We start from the raw sequence: 23,034 nt of genomic DNA, 5'->3' as shown, positions 1-23,034 counted from the left end.
AACTTGATCCTGGATTCAACTGGTAGCCAGTGGAGAGAAGCTAACACAGGAGTGATGTGTTCTCTTCTACTAGTTCCTGCTAACAATCGTGCTGCTGCATTCTGGACAAGCTGAAAACTTTTTAAAGAACTTTTCGGGCATGCTATTAGTAAAGAGTTACAGTAATCCAGTCTAGACGTAACAAATGCATGGATGAGTTTTTCAGCATCACTTTTAGATAACATATTTTTAATCTTAGCGATATTACGTAGATGAAAAAATGCAGTTTTACAAGCTTGAGATATGTGAGCCTTAAATGATAAATCCTGGTCAAATAAAACCCCTAAGTTTCTGACTGAAGAATTGGAGGCAACATTTACACCATCCAGGGAGGCTCAAACTTGCACCGTGGCTACACAGCAAGCCCAGCTGACGGAGCCGACCCGAATCGGCGTCAAACAACGAGCGGAAGTACTTCGTGACGCGGGGGCGACGGCAGGTCACGTGATCCTGCCTTTTTGACAGGACCCGGAAGCACGGGAGCCTTGCGCCCCGCGTTTCGGCTCATAACTCCAGAACGACACGGAATTTCCGGCTGAAACTTTCACAGAACCTAGGCAGGGATCTCCACGACCGAACCGAGCCGTTGTTTGGGCCCGATTCGGCCAGGAAATACGTTTCGAAGTGTTTCCTAGCAACCAAAACACAAGTTTAGCCCAATCAAATCCACAGCGGCCCTTGCAGGGCTTCAAAAAAAATCACAGTTGGTAGACACAGAGGGAACTAACTAGACCCCGGAGGTGTTTTGATGAAAAGCGGACAGATAGATGGTGAAACAAAAGAGCACATCTGGGAAAAGCAATGCGCTGGATTCGATCACAGTTCTCCAGGGTGAAGGCCAGCCGTCATACCGCTGCGCCCATAAGTCATATAAAGTTTTTGACTTTCCCAAAATGAAACCAAAAGTCACGTGTTCGAGCCCCGACTGAGACGTGTCAGATTTCGGGCGTTTTGTGTAACGTGGCTTTTATAACCCAATTCTGCCTTTCGGAAAATGTTCAGACCTGGTAGCACAAGATTAAATGATATACCATTTTATTGACAGAAATAACTTTTATTACTGTCAAATAACTTTTATTACTGTCTTGTTCTCTGTAATTTGAATTGCCTTTTATTGTACAGCTACTGGGCACTCCAGACTTAATTAGCTTTTAACATATTTATATATATATAATTTATACATTTTTATTGTACTGGTGTTTTAACTTATTTCTGTCATCATGGCTAGAGGACCACTGATGAAAACTAGCTTTTTTAAAAGTATGTAGTTTGTATTGTTTAACCATGTGGTTTTCTTTTAAATTGCATTGTCCCCTTTTAAACAAATACATACAAATAGCATTTTTAAAAAAATAAGAAATACAATTCAAATAATCAAGTGCTCTTTTAAAAGTTCAAAATATCTTTAATGCACATACATTTTTCACAGACATGACAAAAACTTTTCTAAATGGCAACCATAAATAAGACAGTGTATATCCAAAAATGTAATAATTATATTTGAACAAAATACTTGAGTATTCAAATTGAATGATTGAAAAAGAAATGACTAAATGCTTAAAACAAAATGCAAAAAAAATCTTACAGAAAACAGCAATAAAAATGATAGAAAATAAACATCTAAAAATTGTTATCCTCAGAATATTTTACTTTAAAAAACAAATAGAAAAGCACAAAAATAATCAAATCTAAACAATAGGTGCTCCTGGTATGCAAATGTTATTTTACTGTTGTTAAAGTGGTGGTGGGGGTCTTGCACTCTTTTTTTTTTTTAACCATATCCACGTTTCTCTAGTTCTGCTCTCCAACTGTCATATGTTTGAGTCTCCGTGGCTTCACAAAACCAGTTCCCAAAGTACTGACGGTGTGATGGTGGCTGTCTGTTTGCACCACATTTGCTGCATGTTATGTGATCTATGTTTTTAACATATTTCCTTTTTGTGACACCCATTTGCTCTGCTTCCATCTTTCTCTTTCTGTATTGTTGTGTTGTGTATGGTGTGTTTGAAGCAGGCTGAGGTGATGGAGGGACAGAGACTTTGATTATCATAGCTGGAGGCGGCATGACTACACCGATAGGAATGTTCAAAATGGGTGGAACCAACACCTGTGAACTCGACCCTGATTGCACGATGATGGGTACAGAGCTCATTGAAGGAAAGAAGTCCTGGTTTTGGGGTGCTGGCATCTGCCGCTGTGGCCTCGGTTTCAGTTTTGCCTCCCCAGCAGTGTTTGGTAGCAATACAAAAATGTGAGGCTCAGCCAAGGTCCCCGTTTGAAGATGTTGTCCTTTCTGAAGTGGATCAGGAAGTTTTTCTGTTGCTGCCATGGAAGCAGCAGGTTGTGGGATGCCCTGATTCAGAATTAGCTTTTCTTGTGCCCAACACCGCCTGCTGTACCTGTAAAGACAAGCACAAAAGTGTTTCACAAAAATCTTCAACAATAGATTCAAAAGAAAGGCAACAAATCCGTTGCTGCCTATGTGAACACAAGTTACAACACAAATGAAATAGCTTGACCTAACTATTGTTTTATCCTCTTTTTTTAATACTATTTTGATTTTTCTCTATGCATTCTAAATGATACAGCCTCTTATCTTTTTATATTTGATGCTGCTGAAAACATACCGATGAGGAATAAAATTTCATGTATTAAAATCATTCTAATTTACTTACCATTGTGTGACTGTAGCTGCGTTTACTTCTGGAAGCTGGATGGTGGTCTCACTCATGATTCTTGCGTTGGAGACAATGCACTCTCTGATCGTCTTGTACATGCGCACAACCATTGTGAATCGAGAAATCTTCTTCCCCTCACAGCGCACAGTATTTGGATACAACACAGAGTCTCACAAATAGACCTCGACCACGCAGTTGCAGTCTGGCCACTGTGCAGGACTGTGAGAGACAATAAAACACCTTCATGAAAAAAGGGGAAAAAAAGAAAAGGACAAGCATGTATGAGTAAAAACTGAATTTTAAAGCTAAACGTTTGGTTCTGTGTCATCTCTTGTGCAGAGCTCTTTGATATTTTTTGTCTACTCACCTTTTTTTGCTTTCCACACCGGGGGCTACAATCTTTTGGTGGCCCTGAATCTCCCTTGCTTCAGGTGGGCTTGATGACGTTGGGAGTAGACTGTTTTGCATTTGTCATAATCCGACAATGATTGCCACAGGGAGATGATCCGATTGACCTCATCTTCAGTCACCACTAGATTATGGTCCCGGAGGCCAACCAAGAAACTAGCAAGCTACTGCACGGCCCCATAACCTTCAATATTATCAGGGCCAACCGAATCCTTGAAAACAAGAACAACCGAGTTAGTGAAATAAATTGAAAGAAAACTGACAGTTATGTTTTTAAGAAATCTAATTCTTACGTCACGTGAAGAGTCCAACTGTTGACTGGTTGATGGCAGATCTTTTTTGAAGGCTGTAAAAGAAAATACAAATATCTTAATAAATAATGACATGATACATCTTCATCATAAAAGCAATAAAAATACAATACCGATTTGCAAAACAAAATTAAAAGCCAATAAAACATACAAACTACTTTATCATGTTTTCGTTTTTTTGTTTTTAAAGAAAACCTTAACAAACTCACAGCTCTGTTCATCAGGGGATAAGACTCAAGGGGGCAAAGAGGTAGCGGCAGAAGTTGATGAGGACAGAGATGGCGAACTGGGTCCAGGTGCTGAGTGCATCGCGCTTGTTGAAGGACCCTCAGGAAGCGGAGGAGGAGACCAAGAAGGGCCAGGTTGAGGGGCGGGAGCTGACAGACTGCTGACCAGTGCCGAGGAGGACTTTGAAGAGGTTGGGAAGGTTCTTACTGGCTCCAAAGTGGGCACACTAATGTCTTCTCAATCCTCAGGTTCATGGAAGCTGTCTTCAATCTCCATGTCAGTTGTGTCTGACTCCTCAACAGCCTTTCGGTAATCTTGGAGAGCTCCACCCCCAAAAGTTCACCTGTAAAAGCAAAGCAATCAGTAGGAGGAAAATAAAATTTAAGTTATTTTCAAAAAAAGTGTGCATACCTGTGTACTTTCTTGGCTCAGTATAGGGAACAACTTCCTTGCCAAGGACCTCCCCAGACAAACTGTTTGCAGCATGACGCAGAAGATGGTTGTACGAGCATGGCTGCTGCTCGTCTGTCGTGGCTGCAACAGCGCGGTCTTCATTCCATCTAGCCAGCCCGTCTAACAAGTTAGCCTGGAAGAAGACATCACTTGCCAGGTTGCCTGTAAAATCCAAGCAAAAAAAAATATACATGATTCCATGCATCAATAAATCTAGCTTTTAATATAATTTACAATATTATTTACAATATTATAGCATTTTTTGTGTGTTACACAAATATAATATAACAACTTACCAGGGATGAACCCATTCAGGTGAAGGTGAAAGGATTCAAGGGATGTTGAACCTCTGGCACAGCGGTATGTGGGCAAACGATGCTCGCCTTTCAGGATTGTTCCTGTCCTGGTGTAGAGCTGAATGTCAGGGGGATCCTGGATGCAGGCCACGTGTTTTGCCTGGGATGGCATGATTTCGCTCATGCGTGCTGAGTTGATCAGTGGTACCCCCAAAGTGTCGCGACCATTGTCCCCGTCAAAAGCTTGGATGAGGTTTCTGATAAGAGCCAGAGTCTCCTGAGAGCCGCGTGTAGTTCGCCTGCAGTGCAAGGCTAACTCGCTGTGGCTAATGGACCTCAGGACATCAGCTTCTGATGGATTTATAAGATTGCTAGCCAGTTCTGAGCGTTTGGCTATCTTCAGAACTGTCAGATCCTCCTCATCCCACATGAAGAGACAACGGCTGAGGCGACTCATAAAGGAAGCGTATAGCTGATGTGAATCAGTGGTGCAGCCCACTGAGAACCTTCTCATAAAGTGCCATATGTCCAGGCAGATGTTTAGGTCTTTCCATTTTTGGAACATTCTACTCAGGAGAGTCCCTGTCCACATACAACACTTCAGCGGGAGGTACTCCAGCCACTGCATACCGCTTTATAAGCCCTTCAACCATTGGCCCAAGGCCATAACCTTCGCTGGCAGTGAGCACAGACATGATGACTTGGCCATGCTCATTGCCAACGTTTGTTGCCCAGGTAGCAGTTCCAAAACTTCTTCCAGCCAGTTTCCGAGCCACTTTCTTAGTGGAGTCCATCTTCAAGATGCGGCCATAAATAAATATAATGATTAATTGTATCAAATGCTTTTTGTAGATCAATGAAAACTCCAACTGTGTATTGTTTGTTATCTATTGCAGTTGTAATCTTTTCAGTTAGCTCAATTAGAGCCAGCGCTGTAGATCTTTGTGACCTAAATCCATATTGCTTTTCACTAAGTATTTTATTTTTTTCTAAAAAAAACTTTTAGCTTAAAAGCAAACAATTTTTCAAGGATTTTGGAGAATTGTGAGAGTAATGATATAGGTCTATAATTATTAAATAGATGTTCATCACCACTTTTAAAGATTGGGATCATTATTGCTACCTTCATTTTCTCAGGACAAACACCAGACTGTAACGATAAATTGAAGATGTAGGTCAATGATTTAATGATGCAATCAGTTGTTTTTTTTATGATTTTCATATCAAGTCCATCACTGTCAGTAGATGATTTTTTTTTTTTCACTTTTCTTTACTGTAGCTAATATTTCACTCTCATCAACATCTCCAACAAACATAGATTGTAGAATTGTGTCTTTAACAAAAAAATTATTAAATTGATTTGCTACTTCTTTGCTATTATTTATTACCAGATCATTATTGACAAAGTAATCTGGTAGCTTTGGTTTTTGTAAGTCCGGATGAATTGCTTCATTCAGAATCTTCCATGTTGCTTTCATATTCCCTTTCTGCTCTATAAGTTTTCCATTATAATAATCTATTTTAGCTTTCCTTAATATAGTTGTAAGTTTATTTTTATAAGTTTTGTATTTCATCTCATTATTCACTGTATGGTTTTTCATAAAATCTGTATACAGTTTATTTTTCTTTCTGCATGCTTTAGTCAGTCCTCTTGTCATCCAGGGCTTAGTGAGTTTTGACGTTTCCTTAAATAACTTTAATGGGCAGCATTTATTATAAAGAGAAATATAAATGCCCAGAAAGCTTTCATGAGCAACATTCACATCGGTCACATAAACTTTTGACCAATCCTGTTGAAATAAACTTTTTCTAAACTCGTTGACTGTTAATTCTGTTCTCTGCCGATAACAATTTAACTGTTTCTGAATTTTAGTTTTCAATGGGTGCAAATCAAAAATAGTGAGAACAGGCAAATGGTCACTAATATCATTATATAGTAAGCCACTTTGAACAACTGCCCCCACATTATTAGTAATAATATTGTCAATTAATGTGGCACTGGAACTTGTGATTCTGCTTGGCTGTGTGATTACTGGTAAGAGTGATCTAGCAGTTAGAGTGTCTAAGAAATAAGACGTGTCTCTGCAGTTGTTTGGGTTTAGAAAATCAATGTTAAAATCTCCTCCCATTAATAAAGTTTTATGATGATTCTGAGTATCTAATAAAATCTCAAGACTATCTGTAAATTGGTTTGCAGTTGAGCCTTGAGCTTTGTATATACATGCAGGGATGACATTTCTGCTTTCACACATCTCAATTTCAACAGCTACACATTCCAGGACCCCTTCAATTGCAACAGACATTTCTTTCACCAGTTTACTTCTCAACCCATTATCAACATACAACGCCACTCCACCCCCTCTTTTTCCTTCCCGATTTATGTGGTATTGTTTATAACCCTCTATTTCAAATTCCTCATCTCTATCTTTATCAAGCCATGTTTCAGAGAGTGCTACCAACTTGAACTTATAAGTCATACTAGTGAGATACTCTTTTAGCTTATTGAAGTTAGCATAAATACTTCTTATGTTAAAATGTATATATGACATAATTTCTGCTGACTTAACAACTGAATTAATGTGTATATTAACTTCATCCTCCGAGAAGTATTTGCAGTTATCATTAAATTTATTATGAAAATTAATATCTGGGTCCATATCTTTGTCAAAATCACACAATTGATCCTTTTCATTTCTCATATCTTCCATCATTTGCTTTTGATGTTTTTTTTTTTACATCAAATGTGGAAAATGTGCATATAACCCAATAAGGAAGGAAGAGAGAGATTGTTAATTCATTAATTTTTTTCTCAACAGTTGGTAAAAAATAAAAAAAATGAAACGGTCTACGACAGAGGTAAAATTTTGGAGTTTTTGACATTTTACAGCTTCTTGTAAAATTGTTCTTTGTCTTTTCCTTGTGTCTGGAGGTTGATGAAAGGTGCTAGCTTTATTTTTTTCTAACTACATTTATACATGAACGATATTATAGAGCAGAGGACATATAACAGAAACTTAAATTTCGATCGTGCAGCAGGACCTTAATTATCACACGTGACAATGAGATTTTATTTACAGTTTGTACAATTGAGCTTGTAAACTCCTGTGGGTCATTTTAGCACTATGTGGTAAGCATCGGTGCTTTCATCTGTTTAGAAATGAAATTGTTAGTGAATTGGACAAAAATGAATGAACAAAGATTATGAGAGGTTACTCACCTCTTATTGCGCTGATGATAAAGCTAGCCTCCTCCTTGAAGTTTTGCACAGTCTGAAAGCAAACAGATGAGTAGGTAAACACATGAGTGTTTTTCTTGTATACAGTCAAAATTGTGTTGCATGCACACACAGGGGCTCCTCTGCAGTGGTGTAAGGCACGCCACCACTGGACTCTAGAGCAGCGAAGACACCTTCTCTGACGGTCTGGTCCCACAGGATGACGGCCATATCACAGGTAAAAAGTTTGGAAAATCTGCCACACGCGCTTAGACTCGCTAACTGTATGCATGTTCGTGGAATAGCAGTGATACAGACACTGGAGTCCATTCCACAGCACCTTGACAGAAAGTAGGCTACTGGAACAAGAAAGAAATGGACTAGATGTGAGAACAAGAAACTGGGGGAATGCTACTACTCAAGTAGTCCGACAGAGGGAGGTTATATGCAGTGAATGTGGAGTAAATGGATGCTTTGAAACCTACAAACAAAGCTAACTGGCAAAACAACTTGTAGCTCAATGTTCCAACATACACAAAAAGGAACTGCTAACACAACTTGAGATTGATAAGATTGAACACAAATACATCATGGGAATTTCACAACACCAGGTCATAGAGGAGGCTATACACAACTCCCAACCAGAACTTGGGAACACAGCCCTAATAACTACTGGTATGCTGAGCAACTGACCTGTAAGACAAGATCATGTCTAGAACGAACACCAGGCAACAATAACGGTTAAATGAAGGACCACCTGAAAGTCTTCTGGAAACTGTTAATGAAGCATTGAGGGCAATTCCTACCACAACAATCATAGAAAACAATTAACTGGTTTACATTACAGCATCAGTGATCCTTGAACTGCTTGGCTATAAGAGCAACCGTGGGAGAAAACAATGCCCACCATGAAAGCAACGTTTGGAAGCTAAAATCAAGGCAGCTTGGAGGCAAATGAGTCAGTTGACAGAAGCCCAGAGAGGTGTGTGAGGATTCTGTTCCTCCATCCTCACTGAGTTAAAAGGTCAAGTACTCAGCATGGGCATTTTTTTTTCTATTAAGTCTATTTTCTGCCAACTGTACCTTCTTTCATCCAAGGCTGATCTCTACAGGATGTCCACTTGGGTGCACACAAGGAGACAAACCAGAAGAGGATCAGCTGGGGCTGATTGACTGCTTTCCAGTGGACTGAATCATCTGAGAGGAGGAGGAGGAGCAGAATCAAAGATTTGTTTTGGTGTTTTATCAAACTTTTTTCTGGGTGTTGTATGTAGTTTTGTTTTTGTTAAAAATCATGGTAACTTTAAGTTTGTGTTGATTGTTTACTTATTTTCCGGTCTGTTTAACAAAATAGTTCACCTGGGAAAGTGCTGAAACCCCTCCCAATAAAGGGAGCTGGTGGATTCCAGGAGATAAAAGGGCTGAGAATTGTTTGTTGAGTAAGACAGAGGGAGAAGAGCTCCATGCGGTGTGTTGGCCTGTGTGAGTCCAAAATTAAATACCAAAAACTAAGAGCTCTAAAGATTTCTGTGTTCTGGTGATTGTTTCTGCTCATTTCCTTTGACATTCTGTAATCTTCATCCTGACTGGAGGGTTCAGTGGAGAGCAACCCCCCACAGGGTGCAATAGAAAAGAAAGCGCCCAAGAGATACAGCCAGATGCCCATACCCGAAGCACAGGAAACAACAGCAATGCTCAGTGGCTGGCCTCTCTGAGGAAAGAAAATAGCAACCTCCCTGAACATCACAATGGTAGAAATCCAAGAAAGAGCCTCATCAATGAAGAACTGGACAGCACCGGGTCCTCACATGATACACACCTACTTGCTTAAGAAACTCACGGCACTCCATGAGTGCCTGGCAGCACAAATGAACCAGATGCTAAGAGATGTGACTCGCCCTGAACGGCTAACGGAAGGACGAAGGATCCCTCAAAGGGTGCAGTCCTATCCAACTACTGGCCAATAATCTGTCTCTCTGAGCAGGATTTTGGACAATATCATTTCCCAGACAAAAAAACAGGTTTCAAGACCATGAATAACTGGCGTTTATCACCCTCATCACACCCCATATCTTCCAGGAGCACCAGAAAAACATCCTTCATGGCGCTCTCTTCAGCTTAGCACAGAACAACATAGCGCTCTGATCTGTCTCGGTTGAGAACAGAGCTGACAGTCAAACGGCATGCAGGATTCTGCAGTGAAATCTAACGCTGAACTCCTTGACTTCCTTCGTGGAGTTTGATTAGCTTTAAATAAAAATACTTTAAATAAAATTGCTTACTTTCAAGTTTAATGAGTTGTCAGTTGTGCTTTGGTGTTTGTTTCAGATGTTATTACAGTGGGAGGAGACTTGCACGCTGAGTTTTTATTGTATGTGAAATTGTAGTGAATTCAGTCTATTTAAATGATCCATTGATGAAATTGCTCCATAAATTATATTCATAAATAACTGGATGGTGTTAGAAACAGAATAGTTCATATTAACAAGGATAGACTTGGTGGAGGAAGACTGAAGGCTCATCTCTGAAATGAACGAACTGCCACTGGTGCTGAATAATAAGATGTTTTTAAAATGTTTGAACCCCAATGGCTGGTTCACACTGGACGTGGAAGCGCGGAACGGAGGTCGCTTCCATTTGGCGCTCTTGTTAACCTATGGTGTGGTTTACACCAGATGCGGAGCGCCGCGGTCCACCATGGAGGGCTCGTGCCATGCAGCGGATAATTTCAGCGTCTACTCTGTGAGCGAGCGTGAGCGATCCAGGTCAATTCTGAAGTTACATCAAAATCTGATTTATTTTTAGAATATATTTTTCACAGTAAAACAGCGGTTGACAAATGCGATCATCTTTTTGTATCTAAATAGACTGTAGAGATGAAAATAAACAGACAATTGCAACATAAACTTATCCTCTTTAATTTAAAATGTAGAAACAGAAAACTTAGTACGAAGTTAAAAATTTGAAGGAGACATGAATGCATCGTCATGTTGTGTGAGTGAAGGGTGCCGGAAGGATACCTCATCAGAAACCATGATGAGAATGCCGGGGGTCTTTTGTCTGTAGATGTGAGTGATCTGCTGGGGGCTGATGTGGAAGAGGGAGGCAATCTTTTCAGACAGATCGACCAGCGTCAGCTCCTCTAGGTAGAGAGCATGGTACACTAAATAAACACAAATGTACACACTGGTTAATAGAATTGATCTGCCGAAACCCTAAAGGGATTCTGGAGAATTAATCTTTAAATCTTTGTTGCTGCAAAGAGATGAATTGAAGAAACCTGAAATAAGTCAAAGAATAATTGACATGCACAGCACTAATAAATCAGATTAAATGACATTTTTCCCAACAGAGAAGAGGAAATGCATATTAAGATATTTTTTTTAATTTTATTAAATATATGAATTATTTTTTATTGGTGGATGAGATAAAACTTTAACAAAGCAGTCAATATACATATATATATATACTAGTGATTTTTTTTTTTTTTTCAGTTTATTTATTTTTTTTAGATTGGACACATTTGCTTCGCTGAAACTGAACCAGAGCTTGTCTCCAGATAATCAAAAACATACTTTATGTCTTAATACACCCAAACAGACCCTATTCCAGGACCGGGAACGCTCTCTGACCCATCTTTCGAAGTGGTCTAAGTCAGCAAAATACAAAGTTTGAATCAGTGAACTATCCTAACAAGGAATTCAAAGTTCAGGACTTTTGTTATTGTTTCTCTGGTTGTTTTCCTCCCTTGGAATTCCTGGCAAATGACTGAAGAGATCTTTAGTCACGTGGTTTTGTTTACAGGCTTTGGTTCTGATCAGAAATGTCTGACAGAAGGCAGACTAAATACAAACCAAACACAAGGTTTAAGACTGGATCTGGACCAAATTAAGCGAAATTGGTACGGACCAGCAGACTTTTCCCATCTGAAAACACCGTAACAAATGGTTCCCCAATCTTTTATGGAGCAAAAGTAACAAACCCCTATTTGAGCTGGAATTTATTAAAGGCAGGATACAACTGGAAGATATACAATATTCTGCATCTAAAATGAAAGTCTTTGCTGATAACCGCTAGCTCTGTGGAGAAATTGAGTGTAGGTTTTGGACTGGGGGCGGAGCTGTCAGAGCAGACTCTTCCTGAAAGGGGCGGTCTCACTGTGTGACATCAGCATGTGAGGACCTGCTCGTTTTCGAGGGTATGGGAGGGGCTGCAGGTTTTTAAAGGATTACTGAGTAATGCATGAATGGATCCAAATACCACTTTGGGGTTCTTTATAGTGAGGATTGAACATTATAATTCACTTAACAGATCAAAGTTGTTTTTTTTCACGGTATGACCCCTTTAAAACAAACCCAACTTTTTACTTGGTGCATTGGGTTCCAAAAGAATCCCTGAACATTTTGGGATCCTTCAAAAGTTCAAGAAAACAATTAAAGCGTTTTTGAAAATGGATTGATTTTAACGCTAAAATCAATGCTTTGATTATCACATACTTTTACACTGCTGAGCTTACCATCAGCAGCTCCAGGTTTCACACTTGTTTGGTTCCTGCTCTGCTGCTGGCACACATAGATGGTGAGGCGTGGCTGTATACACCTGGAAAATGTGCCACTATTGGTTGATGGTTAATGGACAAGTGTATAGTGGAAATCCAGACTAAAGTCTGACCTTCCTTTCATGGTGTTAAAGAGGCGAATGCCATCGGCAGGGCCACAGATCTGGATCAAATCCTCCCTGCTCATCCTCAGCAAATCTGAACCTGAAAAAACATCAACAATTTCTTCTTCTGCTGCAAGAGTTCTTGATGTCTGGTCTGAAACTAAGGAAGAACAATGAACGCCTGTTTGAGTTTTTTCTGCCCTCCCTGTTTTCAGCATTTCCCATGTTACCTGAGAAGCTGGAGAAGAGCCTTGAAAAAGGCGAGAACCTGTGACGGTGCAGCCACTGCTGAGTGTTCTGCGGTGAAGACGACGGCAGAAGATGCTACATGTCAAAAAGAAGAAGAGTCCTTGAAATGAGTATAGCAGCCACAGTCTCCAAATTATGGCCTAAAGGAAATAGGAGAGCACAATTAACACTTTCACTCTGCTCTGGGTTACTTACATCAAAGCAGCCAGGCATGAACACCTCCCCCTGCTGGTTTGGAGAGTTGTTGCTAAAGACACGGGTACAAGGAAAGAAAAGAAAACCATGATGGAATCCTGACTTTGTAAAAACATTAAACAATGTTGTGGTTGTGATCACCAAGTTTCATCCATTTATCTTTCAAACTCGAAATCGCTTTCAGGTTTGAAACATTTCCGGGCAAAAGGTTGCGACCAAGAGCCTTTCCACTCTTCATCAAGTCTCCTTATCACTCTCTTTCCTGATGACACACCAAGTACACTCCTACCTGTCTCCCTGATCACATTAGCTGTAGTTATCCAGTCATCTGGGAGTACCTCCTGACCACCCAGAGCCTGTTTCAACTGTTCCTTAAAAGTCATGCAACAATCTTCTTTTTTCAGCTTCCACCAGTTTGTCTTCTTCTCTGCCTTTGCCCTCTCTTTCTTCATCTTCTTCACCACCAGAGTCATTCTACACACCACCATCCTGTGCTGTCTGGAAACACTCTCACCAACCACTACTTTACAGTCACTGATCTCCTTCAGATTACACCGTCTACACAAGATGTAGTCTATCTGTGTGCTTCTACCTCCGCTCTTATAGGTCACTCTATGTTCCTGTCTCTTCTCAAAGAATGTATTCACTATCGCCATTTCCATCTTTTTTGCAAAATCAACCACCATCTGTCCTTCTACATTCCTCTCCTGGATACCAAACCTGCCCATCACCTCCTCATCACCTCGGTTTCCTGCACCAACATGACCATTGAAATCTGCACCAATGACAACTCTCTCATTTCCAGGGATGCTCATCATCACTTCATCAAGATCCAACCAGAACTTCTCCTTCTCTTCCAGCTCACATCCTACCTGTGGGGCATACCCACTAACAACATTGAACATGACACCCTCCATTTCTATCTTCAGACTCATCACTCTATCTGACACTCTTTTTACCTCCACAACACTCCTAACAAACTCCTCCTTTAGGATAACTCCTACTCCATTTCTCTTCCCATCTCCACCATGATAGAACAACTTGAACCCTGCTCCTAAACTTCTAGCCTTGCTACCTTTCCACCTGGTCTCCTGGACACACAGTATGTCTACCTTTCTCCTCTGCATCATGTCCACTAACTCTCTACCCTTTCCTGTCATAGTTCCAACATTCAAAGTCCCAACTCTCAGTCCAACACTAGTGACTTTCCTCTTCTCTCTCTCCCTACGAACCCGCCTTCCTCCTCTCCTTCTTCCACCAACAGTAGTCCAATTTCCACCGGCACCCTGTCGGTGAACAGCACCGATGGCGGTCGTTGTTAACCCGGGCCTCGACCGATCCGGTATGGATTTCGTAGGTCTGATTCACATATTTGATTTGGCAAGATTTTACGTCGGATGCCCTTCCTGACACAACCCTCTGTATTATCCGGGCTTGGGACCAGCACAATGAGACCCTGGCTTGGGCCCCCCTCGTGGCTACATCGTGGTTTTTGCTATATTTAGTTTATTATCAACTCTATATAGGATTATGCACAATATCCATAGCTAATGCAAACATGTTTTTATTCACATTCTCCCTAGGGGGGCGCTCCACACCATTACAGAAACACTGCTCAATCAGTCAATCAGTCAGTATGTGGTTTCTTCAGTCGTCTGTATCTGCTGTATGGTAATTGCTATTATTGTATTTATTTATTAATGATTGATTTACGAACTATTAAAAAAAAAATTAATTAATTAATTAAATTCATTATTTCTGGTTAAAAATAAAGATGTTTGAGAACATTGGAATGTTTTATCAGCGCTTTTCTTGTGAAACTCCTGATGGGGCCCAGCCTCACCCAGACTCCAGCAGCCCCCGGGTGAATTGTGTTTTAGACCCCTGCTGTAAACCCTGACTTTAGGTGTAATCACAATTTTTAATATTCATTCATTACATTTTTTAGTTTGGTATCTTAAATTGCTTAAATAAATGTGTTATTTGAAACATTAAAGATGAGTTTTAAGTGTTACTCAATATATTATGTAGAGATCACTTCTGCTATTAAGTTCCTGCAAGAGTGGGCGGAGCTTATATCAAAACTGTCTTTGATGGAAACTGGTTTGCTATTTTCTGAATGTCGAAAATAAAGAAAAACAAAGAGGATTTCCCTCCAGAGAGACCCAGCTACATACCTTAAGAGAAGTTAAGAATTAATATATATATATATATATATATATATGTATGTTTTTCAGCTCTGATTCTGCCCTTGGTTAATTAGCAACGTCTTGGTGCTTCACCTTACAATTATTAGCATTTCCATCAGAGTTTGGATTAAGCTGACTTTCTCAGATATTTATTGTACTGTTCCTTAATTTTACCATATATCACCTGCTGTATAGAATTTTGGGGTAATAATTCTAAGAGTTCACTACACCCTCTCTTTATGCTTCAGAAACGAGCCATGAGAATTATACATAAAGCCGGTTATCTTGATCACACTAACAATTTATTTGATCAATCCAGAATTTTAAAACTGCATGACCTTGTTGATTTTTACACTGCCCAGTTACTATACAGAGCTAGGAGGAACAAACTGAGAGGATGCAGGAACTTCAAGGTCAGATTGATAAGAATCACAAAGAAAAGTTTCTGTTTCTGTGTGTAGCACCAAACTCTGGAACAAGTTAGGTAATGAGCTCAAACAATGTTCAAGCATTTATAAAGTCAAGAAAATGTATAAAGAAACTCTAATTTCACAATATGAAGATAAGATGAGTTAAAGATCAACTGGTGTTTGAATAATTCCAAATGTCTGAACTTGAATGTGATGAAATAATCAAAGCTTTTTCAAATGAGTTTTATGTTATGTAAGATGCAGTAATGATTACTGAAAAGTTTACAATCACTATGGCATTAATGTTCTTTACCTGATCCATAATATGTAGCAATGACTACAGGATTATTGTAATTATGTGTTCTAAAGATAATCAATGATTATTAGATATTGTGTGAATCATTAATGTTCACTGAAAATATATAAGAATTCTTTCAAAGAATGATTAATAAGAACTCTATCGTAACTTTAAAACTTGATTTCAATGTGAAATTATTATTTATCAGCATCAATATAACATTGTATTTTGATGATAATCAATGAGTATTATATAGCTGTTACATGATCTATGATTGATGTTACTTTATCATTGGGAATTAAAAAAAGAACAACAAGAACCGGATTACATAATTATGCTAAACAGTGAAATTAAGTAAATCTGTAGGGGTGGGATTATAAAAGTTCGCTTCTTCCCACTCCTTTTCAAGCAATCAATCAAACTCTATTGAATTTATTTAATAATCACAAAAAATTAATGAACCAAATGTGACATAAGTGTGTTTTATTTTTGTTTGTTCTCTATTTTCTAATCAATGCATTTAATTAGTTCTGTAATGAGTTTAAAGTGATTGTGTGTTTTGTCCTGTATTTTTCAATCTATGACAAAAATTGGGTTTAAAGGCAATGGACACAAATGGAAACACACAAAAACAAACAAAAACACAAAAATAACAGACACTCAAAAACGGAAAAACAAAGACAAACAAACACAAAACAAACAGAAACACAAAACAAACAGAAACACACAAAAACAGTCAGAGACACAAAAACAGAAAGAGACACACACACACACAGAGACAATTAGGAATCATCAAGCACCTGGATAGACTTCCTATTGACTGGGAGGAAGCTGGAATGTTCAGAGAAACTCACACATGCAATTCCACACAGACAGGTTCCTGCCGGGATTCGAACCAAAAGCTTTTTGTGGCCCGAAGACAAAAACACAACCTGACAACTAGACTCTTCAGCTTTGCTACATGATTTATAGAGTTCAACGAACATTTAAGTATACATTTCAAATGTTTGTTAAAAAAAACAAAAAAAACTCAAAAGTTCTCTTTTACTCCTGGGGGATTTTTCTTGATGTTTAATAAAATCTGACTCTATGGCAAATGAAATGAAAATGTGAAATTTCCCCTAAATGCATCATAGGTCAGTTTTATGTGGCCTTGTGTTACTACAAATTTTCAGAAGCACGTCATCAACCTTACAGCATCTCACTTTGGTTAAAACACACACAGAGAAAAGTTTCTCAACCAGTGCTTCACCCCCCCCACACACACACACACACACAACTTTCTGCTGAAATTATCATTGGTATCATTAGTCAATTTGCTCGAGTTAAACATTTATCTCTTCAAAATATTGTACCTCAAATATCATTAAAGAATAATAATAAAAAAAAAAACATCTAAAGAGTTTTTAGTAATGTTTCTTCTTCCTTTTTTTTAGAATACTCCCATAGCTTTTAGACAAAGTAAAAACAAGTCTCACCTTGTTTCCCACCACAATAGTGATGGAAATTCTGGCTCTTCTCAGAGATTCAGTTCTTTTACATTGGCTCACTGAAAACCGCGGCTCTTTCAGCTACCAAATGGCTTTTTAATGTTGTTTTTTGCTGTATTTAACTTATTATCAACTACTATGTAGGATTATACACAAAATCCATAACTAATGTAAACATGTTTTTATTTGTAAAAAGTGTATGTTAAGAATTTGCTGCTATTTATCCCATCCAGATAAAATGTACAAAATAAATAAAAAAATAAATAACTATTAACAATTAAGTTAACTATTTTATTCTATACATGTTAGGCTTTTTTCTTCAACTGTTTAATGGCATGATCCCTGGGATGTTCTCCGCCCCCCATGCCATCACACTGCATCTCCCCAGGGGGGTGCTCCCCCCCATTTGAGAAGCACTGGACTAAACCATATTTGTAACTTTTGTCTCATGGAGACAGGATCCAATGAGAGAAAAATTAGTCAAACCTGAACTACAGATTTGACTCATAAGGTGTAGCTCCTCTGTTAAGTGTTTTTACCATGGTGACCACTAAACTAAATCAGTCTGCACAGACCTAAAACTGAACACAGTAACAGATGCAGCCTACTGCTCACTCACCCATCTACATGAGTGCTGGGAGTCGGGGAGCTGTGGTAGATGGGTGACAGAGTGCTGGCAGTACTTTGGTTGCTGAGGCTTAAGGTGTCAGGCCACGGTGAGCACTTCAAGAGACAGAAAGAATCACTGAAGTTATTTTACAAAACTTCATAATGTAGTTATCAGTATCACTGATTCAAGCTACGGGTCATGGGGCGACAGTGGCTCAGGTGATAGAGCGGGTCGGCCAATGATTGAAGGATAGGCGGTTCGATTCCGGCTCCCGCCAGCCAAGTGTCGTTGTGTCCTTGGGCAAGGCACTTAACCCTGCTTGCCTCCAGTGTGGCTCCACTGGTGTGTGAATGCGTATGAATGTCTTGGTGATGGTCAGAGGGGCCGTAGGCGCGTACTGGCAGCCACGCCTCAGTCAGCCTGCCCCAGGGCAGCTGTGGCTACAATAGTAGCTTACCGTCACCAAGTATGAATGAGGTGTGAATGAACAATGTGAGCGCTTTGAGTGTCCTAAAAAACGCAGACATTGTTTACGGTATATTTGCATCTAAACAAAGGTTTAGATGCAAATATTCAGATTCAATTAGTAAAAAAGTTCCGGTTTAGGAGCTTTTTAGTAACCCAATCCAGAATGAGCGAATGTAAAAATGAGGCATTAAACTGCTGTCAAGGTTAACCTTGTGTTAACAAAAATGTGATTTTTTTTTTGTTTTAGAGATTTTAGGAAAATACAGAATAAAACTAGAAACTGAAAATTTTAGCATTAAACAGCAAGAGTAAAAAAGGAAAATAGCATTTAATCATTTATTTGTTTTGACTATAGCCAAAAGCAGAATAAAAAAATGGAGTTAAAGTGATGTTCTAACCAATCACCTGCAACAATGTAGTGATGTTTTAAACTCAAAACCCTTACATTGTGGCTCCTCATGATGGCGCCAAACACACAAAAAGCCATCTTAGGTCCACTAAAGATTAGTAACTCTGACAGTAACAGATCAGCACCTGAGGTTTAAACCTTCATTCAAGTGGGGACTGGAGTTTATCAACAGATCAATAAAGTTTAATTTAAGACAATGGCTGACAGCAAACCTCTTTGAGAAGGGTGGTCTCATGCGACACTTGGTACTTCTCTCTGTCCAAACTACTTTTCCTCTCCATCTTCTCACGGTCCGTCTTCAGTTTGCGGTCAGCTCCCTTAGGCTTGAAAATTAAATGCCAGAAAAAGTCAAAAAAAACAAAACACTTTTTTAAACAAAATCTGAGAAAACCAAAAGACCCCTACTTTGAAAACCTTGATCTGGCAGCTGGATGAGTGCACGTGGTCCACATACTCGCCATGTTCGTTGGTGGTGAAGGTATCCACCTGAATGCGAAAAGGAACACCTTTCTCGCCGCCATGCTTTCTGGGTGTGAACTCCGTACTGATGCAGTTTACCTGTAGTGAAAGATGAATTGGTACCACTGAGGCAGACGCCAGCTTCAATGTTGGTACAGTACCACTGAGGCAGACGCCAGCTTCAATAATGGTATGGAACCACTGAGGCAGACACCAGCTTCACCCAGGTTTCTCACTGAACTTTTCCTGGTTTCATTCTCCTAGTCTGTTCCGAGGAGGTTCATCCATTTCTCTGTACCTGGATGAAGACGGAGGCGTTCTTGGATGGGTCCCAAAGGAACTCGATGGTGTTGAGGTGCAGGGGGTCTGAATGAGGCTCCAGGACTCCCACTGACAGAGGGACGTCTGCAGACATTTGGGAGGGATCTGTTTATCCATAAGAGCTCAAAGTGGGAATTGAACTGCTGACGTCAGTCAGATCACCTATTTCCAGGATCCGGTCTCCAGGCCGGTTCCACCTCCACCCCTCCAGCTGCTGGTGCTCCATGTACTGCAGCCGCCGATCATGAAATACCACTCGTACAATGCTCTGTGGATGAGCAAGTCAGACTTACGGCTAGAGAACATCTGCTGCTCCAGTTCACACCGAGTCCAGTGGTCTGGCCTCTGGACTCGGTGTGAAGGAATATATATATATATATATATATACATTCAGAGATGCAGAAGAGGTTTACTGCTAAAGGTGAGAATTCTAATCAACCATCAGTATTTTGTTCGACACACAAATGTTGGAGGGACACCCACATCCACAGAAGAGAACCATGTTGCTGATGGAGTCCTCCACAGACCAGCAGGTTTCTATCTGCTTCAGACTTGGAAACCAAAGTTTTAAAGATATATTCTCAATTTGTAATCAGATTACAACAAATAAATTAGAATACTTCTGCCTTCTTCATGAAACAGACAAATGTCTCAGTTGGTTCTAATGAACTCAGTTCTTGAGAATCTAAGTTCTGCACTTGACTAAATTCAGTTTTTCTTTAAATAAAACAGCAGAATTTCTGCTTCCATGGGGATGAAACCAACAGACCCGACAGGCCAGGTCAGGTGACAGGATATGCTCTCCAATAACAGTTTATCTGAAGCAGACTTTTTTAAGATGTTTCTCTGTCTTTTTATTGATCATTTCATTTTCATCTAGTTTCTAAAGGAACTTAACTGCTTTCAGGGTCACAGGGTTGTTGGAGCCTATCCCAGGTACTGTTGGGTAAAGGTCGACTCTGGAGAGGTCAGCAGGCGGTTGCAGGACCATGCACTCTCACGTTCACATCTACCGACTATAAACCTGTGATGCCTGTTTGTGGACTGTAGGAAGATGCTGGAGAAAACCCTCACATGCACCAGGACAAACTCCACACACAAAGATTCCAGCCGGAGTTTGAAACAGGGTATTTTGCTGTGGGCAACAGTGCTAACCACTACACCACAGCAGCATTTATTTAATCCTGACATTATCCTAAAATCCTTCAGATTTATCTAAAAGACCTCCTCTACAGAAGAAATCCTAACTTTCCCTGAAGGAAGGACAAGCTAAGATATCTAAAAAAAAACCCAAAGATGGCGTATTTTATTTATTCACCTGCGATTCTAAACAAGTAAACAAAGAAAATAAAATCATCAACAACAACAAATGTCTCTGTTCTCTAATCATATTTTCATGAATTGAGAATGAACCTTAAATAAACAGCCAAATATATTCACATATAAACACATTTGAATAATGAATCTTTATTTACACAGCTCTTAGCAACACCTTGAGAGCTTTAAGTTTCAGGTTTTCTGTTGGATGCGGGAGTCCAATTCTGACCAGAGAAAGTTCTAATTCTCTCTTGGATTTTACGTTTCTGAAACGCATTCACGGGAAGACTTAAAAAAACATTAATGTGACGCAGCGGTGTGTGAAATGAAGCGCTGCTGTTTGCACAGATGACGCGTTCCTGTGCTTCCAGGACGCTGAGACTACAAACGTCCTGATAGCGAGCAGCAGCAGCTTGACGACAGCGGCACGGCGGGGGGTATTTTAAACTACAGAAATACTTTGTTTCACAAGAACCTGTGAGGTAAAATAGAAAGCAGCATGACAGGTAGAAAAAGCTGTTATTAAGTCTCTCCACAGAAAAACACAAATAAGGAACAAAAGGCAGCAGAGACGACAGAGTCCTCAGAAAGAAAACCCAAAAGAAAAGAAGAGACAGAACCAAAAGACAGTTCAGGAGTCCAGACCACCAACCCTCAACCTGAGAGGGTGTAGACTAGAGACTAGCCTCAACAAAAGAGAGTCTTGACTAGAGACTAGACTCAACTTGAGAGGGTCTAGGCTAGAGACTAGATTCAACCTGAGAGAGTTTAGACTAGAGACTTGACTCAACATGAGAGGGTCTAGACTAGAGACTAGACTCAACATTAGAAGGTCTAGACTAGGGACTAGACTCAACATTAGAGGGTCTAGACTAGGGACTAGCCCCAACATAAGAGAGTCTAGACTAGACACTAGACTTAACATGAGAGAGTTGGTGGTCCCGGGACAGACTAGGAGAAAGAAACCAGGAAAAGTCGGAGTGGAGAGGACACACACTCATACTTCCTCAAACCTACCTTTACATATTTGCTGCTTATATCTGTATACTCCACTAGCTTTCTGTTTAGCAAACGGATTTCGTAGGACTGACCTACATTTTAAAACATTAGAAAAAAAAAACTGATTACAAAAGAAAAATGGAAATCAGTGAATCAGAATGGGGGGAGGGGGTGTAGAGATACAGATGGAAGGGGCAGCTCTATTGATGCTCAGGGTTAGGATGCAGCAGGGGGTAAATCAGACAATTATCTCAGAGGTTCATGAAGTTTTTATAAGAATTTGAACATTTGGGGTAAATTTCACAGTAAAGCAGCAGAGATTCAGTCTTTCATTGGTATTCAGCCACAGAAGTCATCTTTGATCTGAAGTTTTCTTTATTTTAGGGTGGGATTTGAAGCAGACTGAAACACTGAAGCAAAAGCTGGAGGAAGAGGTTCATCCAAGTGCATCTTTTACAGGTTTACAGTGTAAGAGTTCAGCCGAGCGGCAGCTGCAGGACAGCGGGAACTCCGCCGGCTCACAGCCTCATATCTACCTTGGTTCAGGTATGTGAGCGTCTCATCCTGCTGCTTCACAGCCGGAGACGTGGATGCACACAGGACGTAGTGGAAGGGGCTACTCGGAGAGCCGCTCTGGAGCCGTGCTTCCTCATTCTTCAGGAACGGGGCCAGCGCCTCTCTGGGGGGGTGCATAGGAGAGCAGAGAGGCCATCGACACCATTGTCCTGCTGGTTTTATCTAACCGCCTGATCACAGAGCAAAGGTGCAACAGGCTGAAGGTGCAGAGGCTCTGATTCTGTCGTTAGCTTCCTCAGAGCCTGAATGTTTAGCTGAGATATTTTCTTTAGTGTTAAAATTATTTTCTTAAATTTGTTTTCTTCAGGACTAAAACAGCATTTTATTTATAATTTAGCCATAAAAAATCCACTTACATGGAACCCAAATGATAGAAAAATGTTGGAATCTTTTCAGAAAGCTTGAAAGTGCTGATCCAGATCTGGTTCAGAAGTGAATCTAAAGAAAAGGGGGGTGTCTTCAGTGCACCCCCTGGTTACCTGATGCAGTTGCTGAAGGACTCAGGTTGGGGGTGGCAGAACAGCATGGTGAGGGTTAAACTGAGATCTCTGCAGGCAGACGCTCAGAGCTCTGCAGCAGCTGCTCGCCTCTTATACCGTCCCACAGATGTCATCACAGCACATTAGCATAACTCTGTTGACCTTTAAGGGGAGGGTCAGGAGTGCACCTCCCCCTGAACACTCATGTTTCACTTGAAGCAGCTGATCTGCAGCAGGAGGAAGAGGAGTCCCAATGTCAGTGATGCAATCCTATAG

The 23,034-nt window shown here is 40.1% G+C and overlaps 1 protein-coding gene across 9 annotated transcripts; it reads right to left on the bottom strand.

The window, feature by feature from the left end:
* Window positions 1–1,800: 1,800 nt before the first annotated feature.
* On the bottom strand, window positions 1,801–22,958 carry tfcp2l1 (transcription factor CP2-like 1). Of its 9 annotated transcripts, XM_036209578.1 has the most exons (22): window positions 22,759–22,958; window positions 22,240–22,382; window positions 21,722–21,795; window positions 19,550–19,655; window positions 19,365–19,471; window positions 19,013–19,165; window positions 18,820–18,930; window positions 17,740–17,843; window positions 12,734–12,785; window positions 12,520–12,613; window positions 12,299–12,449; window positions 12,144–12,226; window positions 10,648–10,790; window positions 8,711–8,824; window positions 7,631–7,682; window positions 4,414–7,560; window positions 4,076–4,279; window positions 3,646–4,007; window positions 3,419–3,471; window positions 3,085–3,337; window positions 2,715–2,957; window positions 1,803–2,438 (listed from the first exon to the last, which is right to left on the bottom strand). In XM_036209578.1, the coding sequence occupies exons 1-14, from the start codon at window positions 22,803–22,805 to the stop codon at window positions 8,783–8,785; spliced, it is 1,410 nt and encodes a 469-aa protein (XP_036065471.1). In that variant the 5' UTR covers window positions 22,806–22,958; the 3' UTR covers window positions 1,803–2,438; window positions 2,715–2,957; window positions 3,085–3,337; window positions 3,419–3,471; window positions 3,646–4,007; window positions 4,076–4,279; window positions 4,414–7,560; window positions 7,631–7,682; window positions 8,711–8,782. The 9 variants fall into 9 exon arrangements, with proteins under 9 accessions (XP_036065470.1, XP_024141862.1, XP_024141863.1 ...); XM_024286096.2 differs by lacking the exon at window positions 8,711–8,824; XM_024286100.2 differs by lacking the exon at window positions 8,711–8,824 and having other exon boundaries at window positions 12,299–12,389.
* Window positions 22,959–23,034: the final 76 nt, after the last annotated feature.

The sequence above is a fragment of the Oryzias melastigma genome, linkage group LG21, assembly GCF_002922805.2.
Source record: "Oryzias melastigma strain HK-1 linkage group LG21, ASM292280v2, whole genome shotgun sequence".
Taxonomy (NCBI): Eukaryota; Metazoa; Chordata; class Actinopteri; order Beloniformes; family Adrianichthyidae; genus Oryzias; species Oryzias melastigma.
This window is presented reverse-complemented; position numbering and strand designations above follow the sequence as displayed.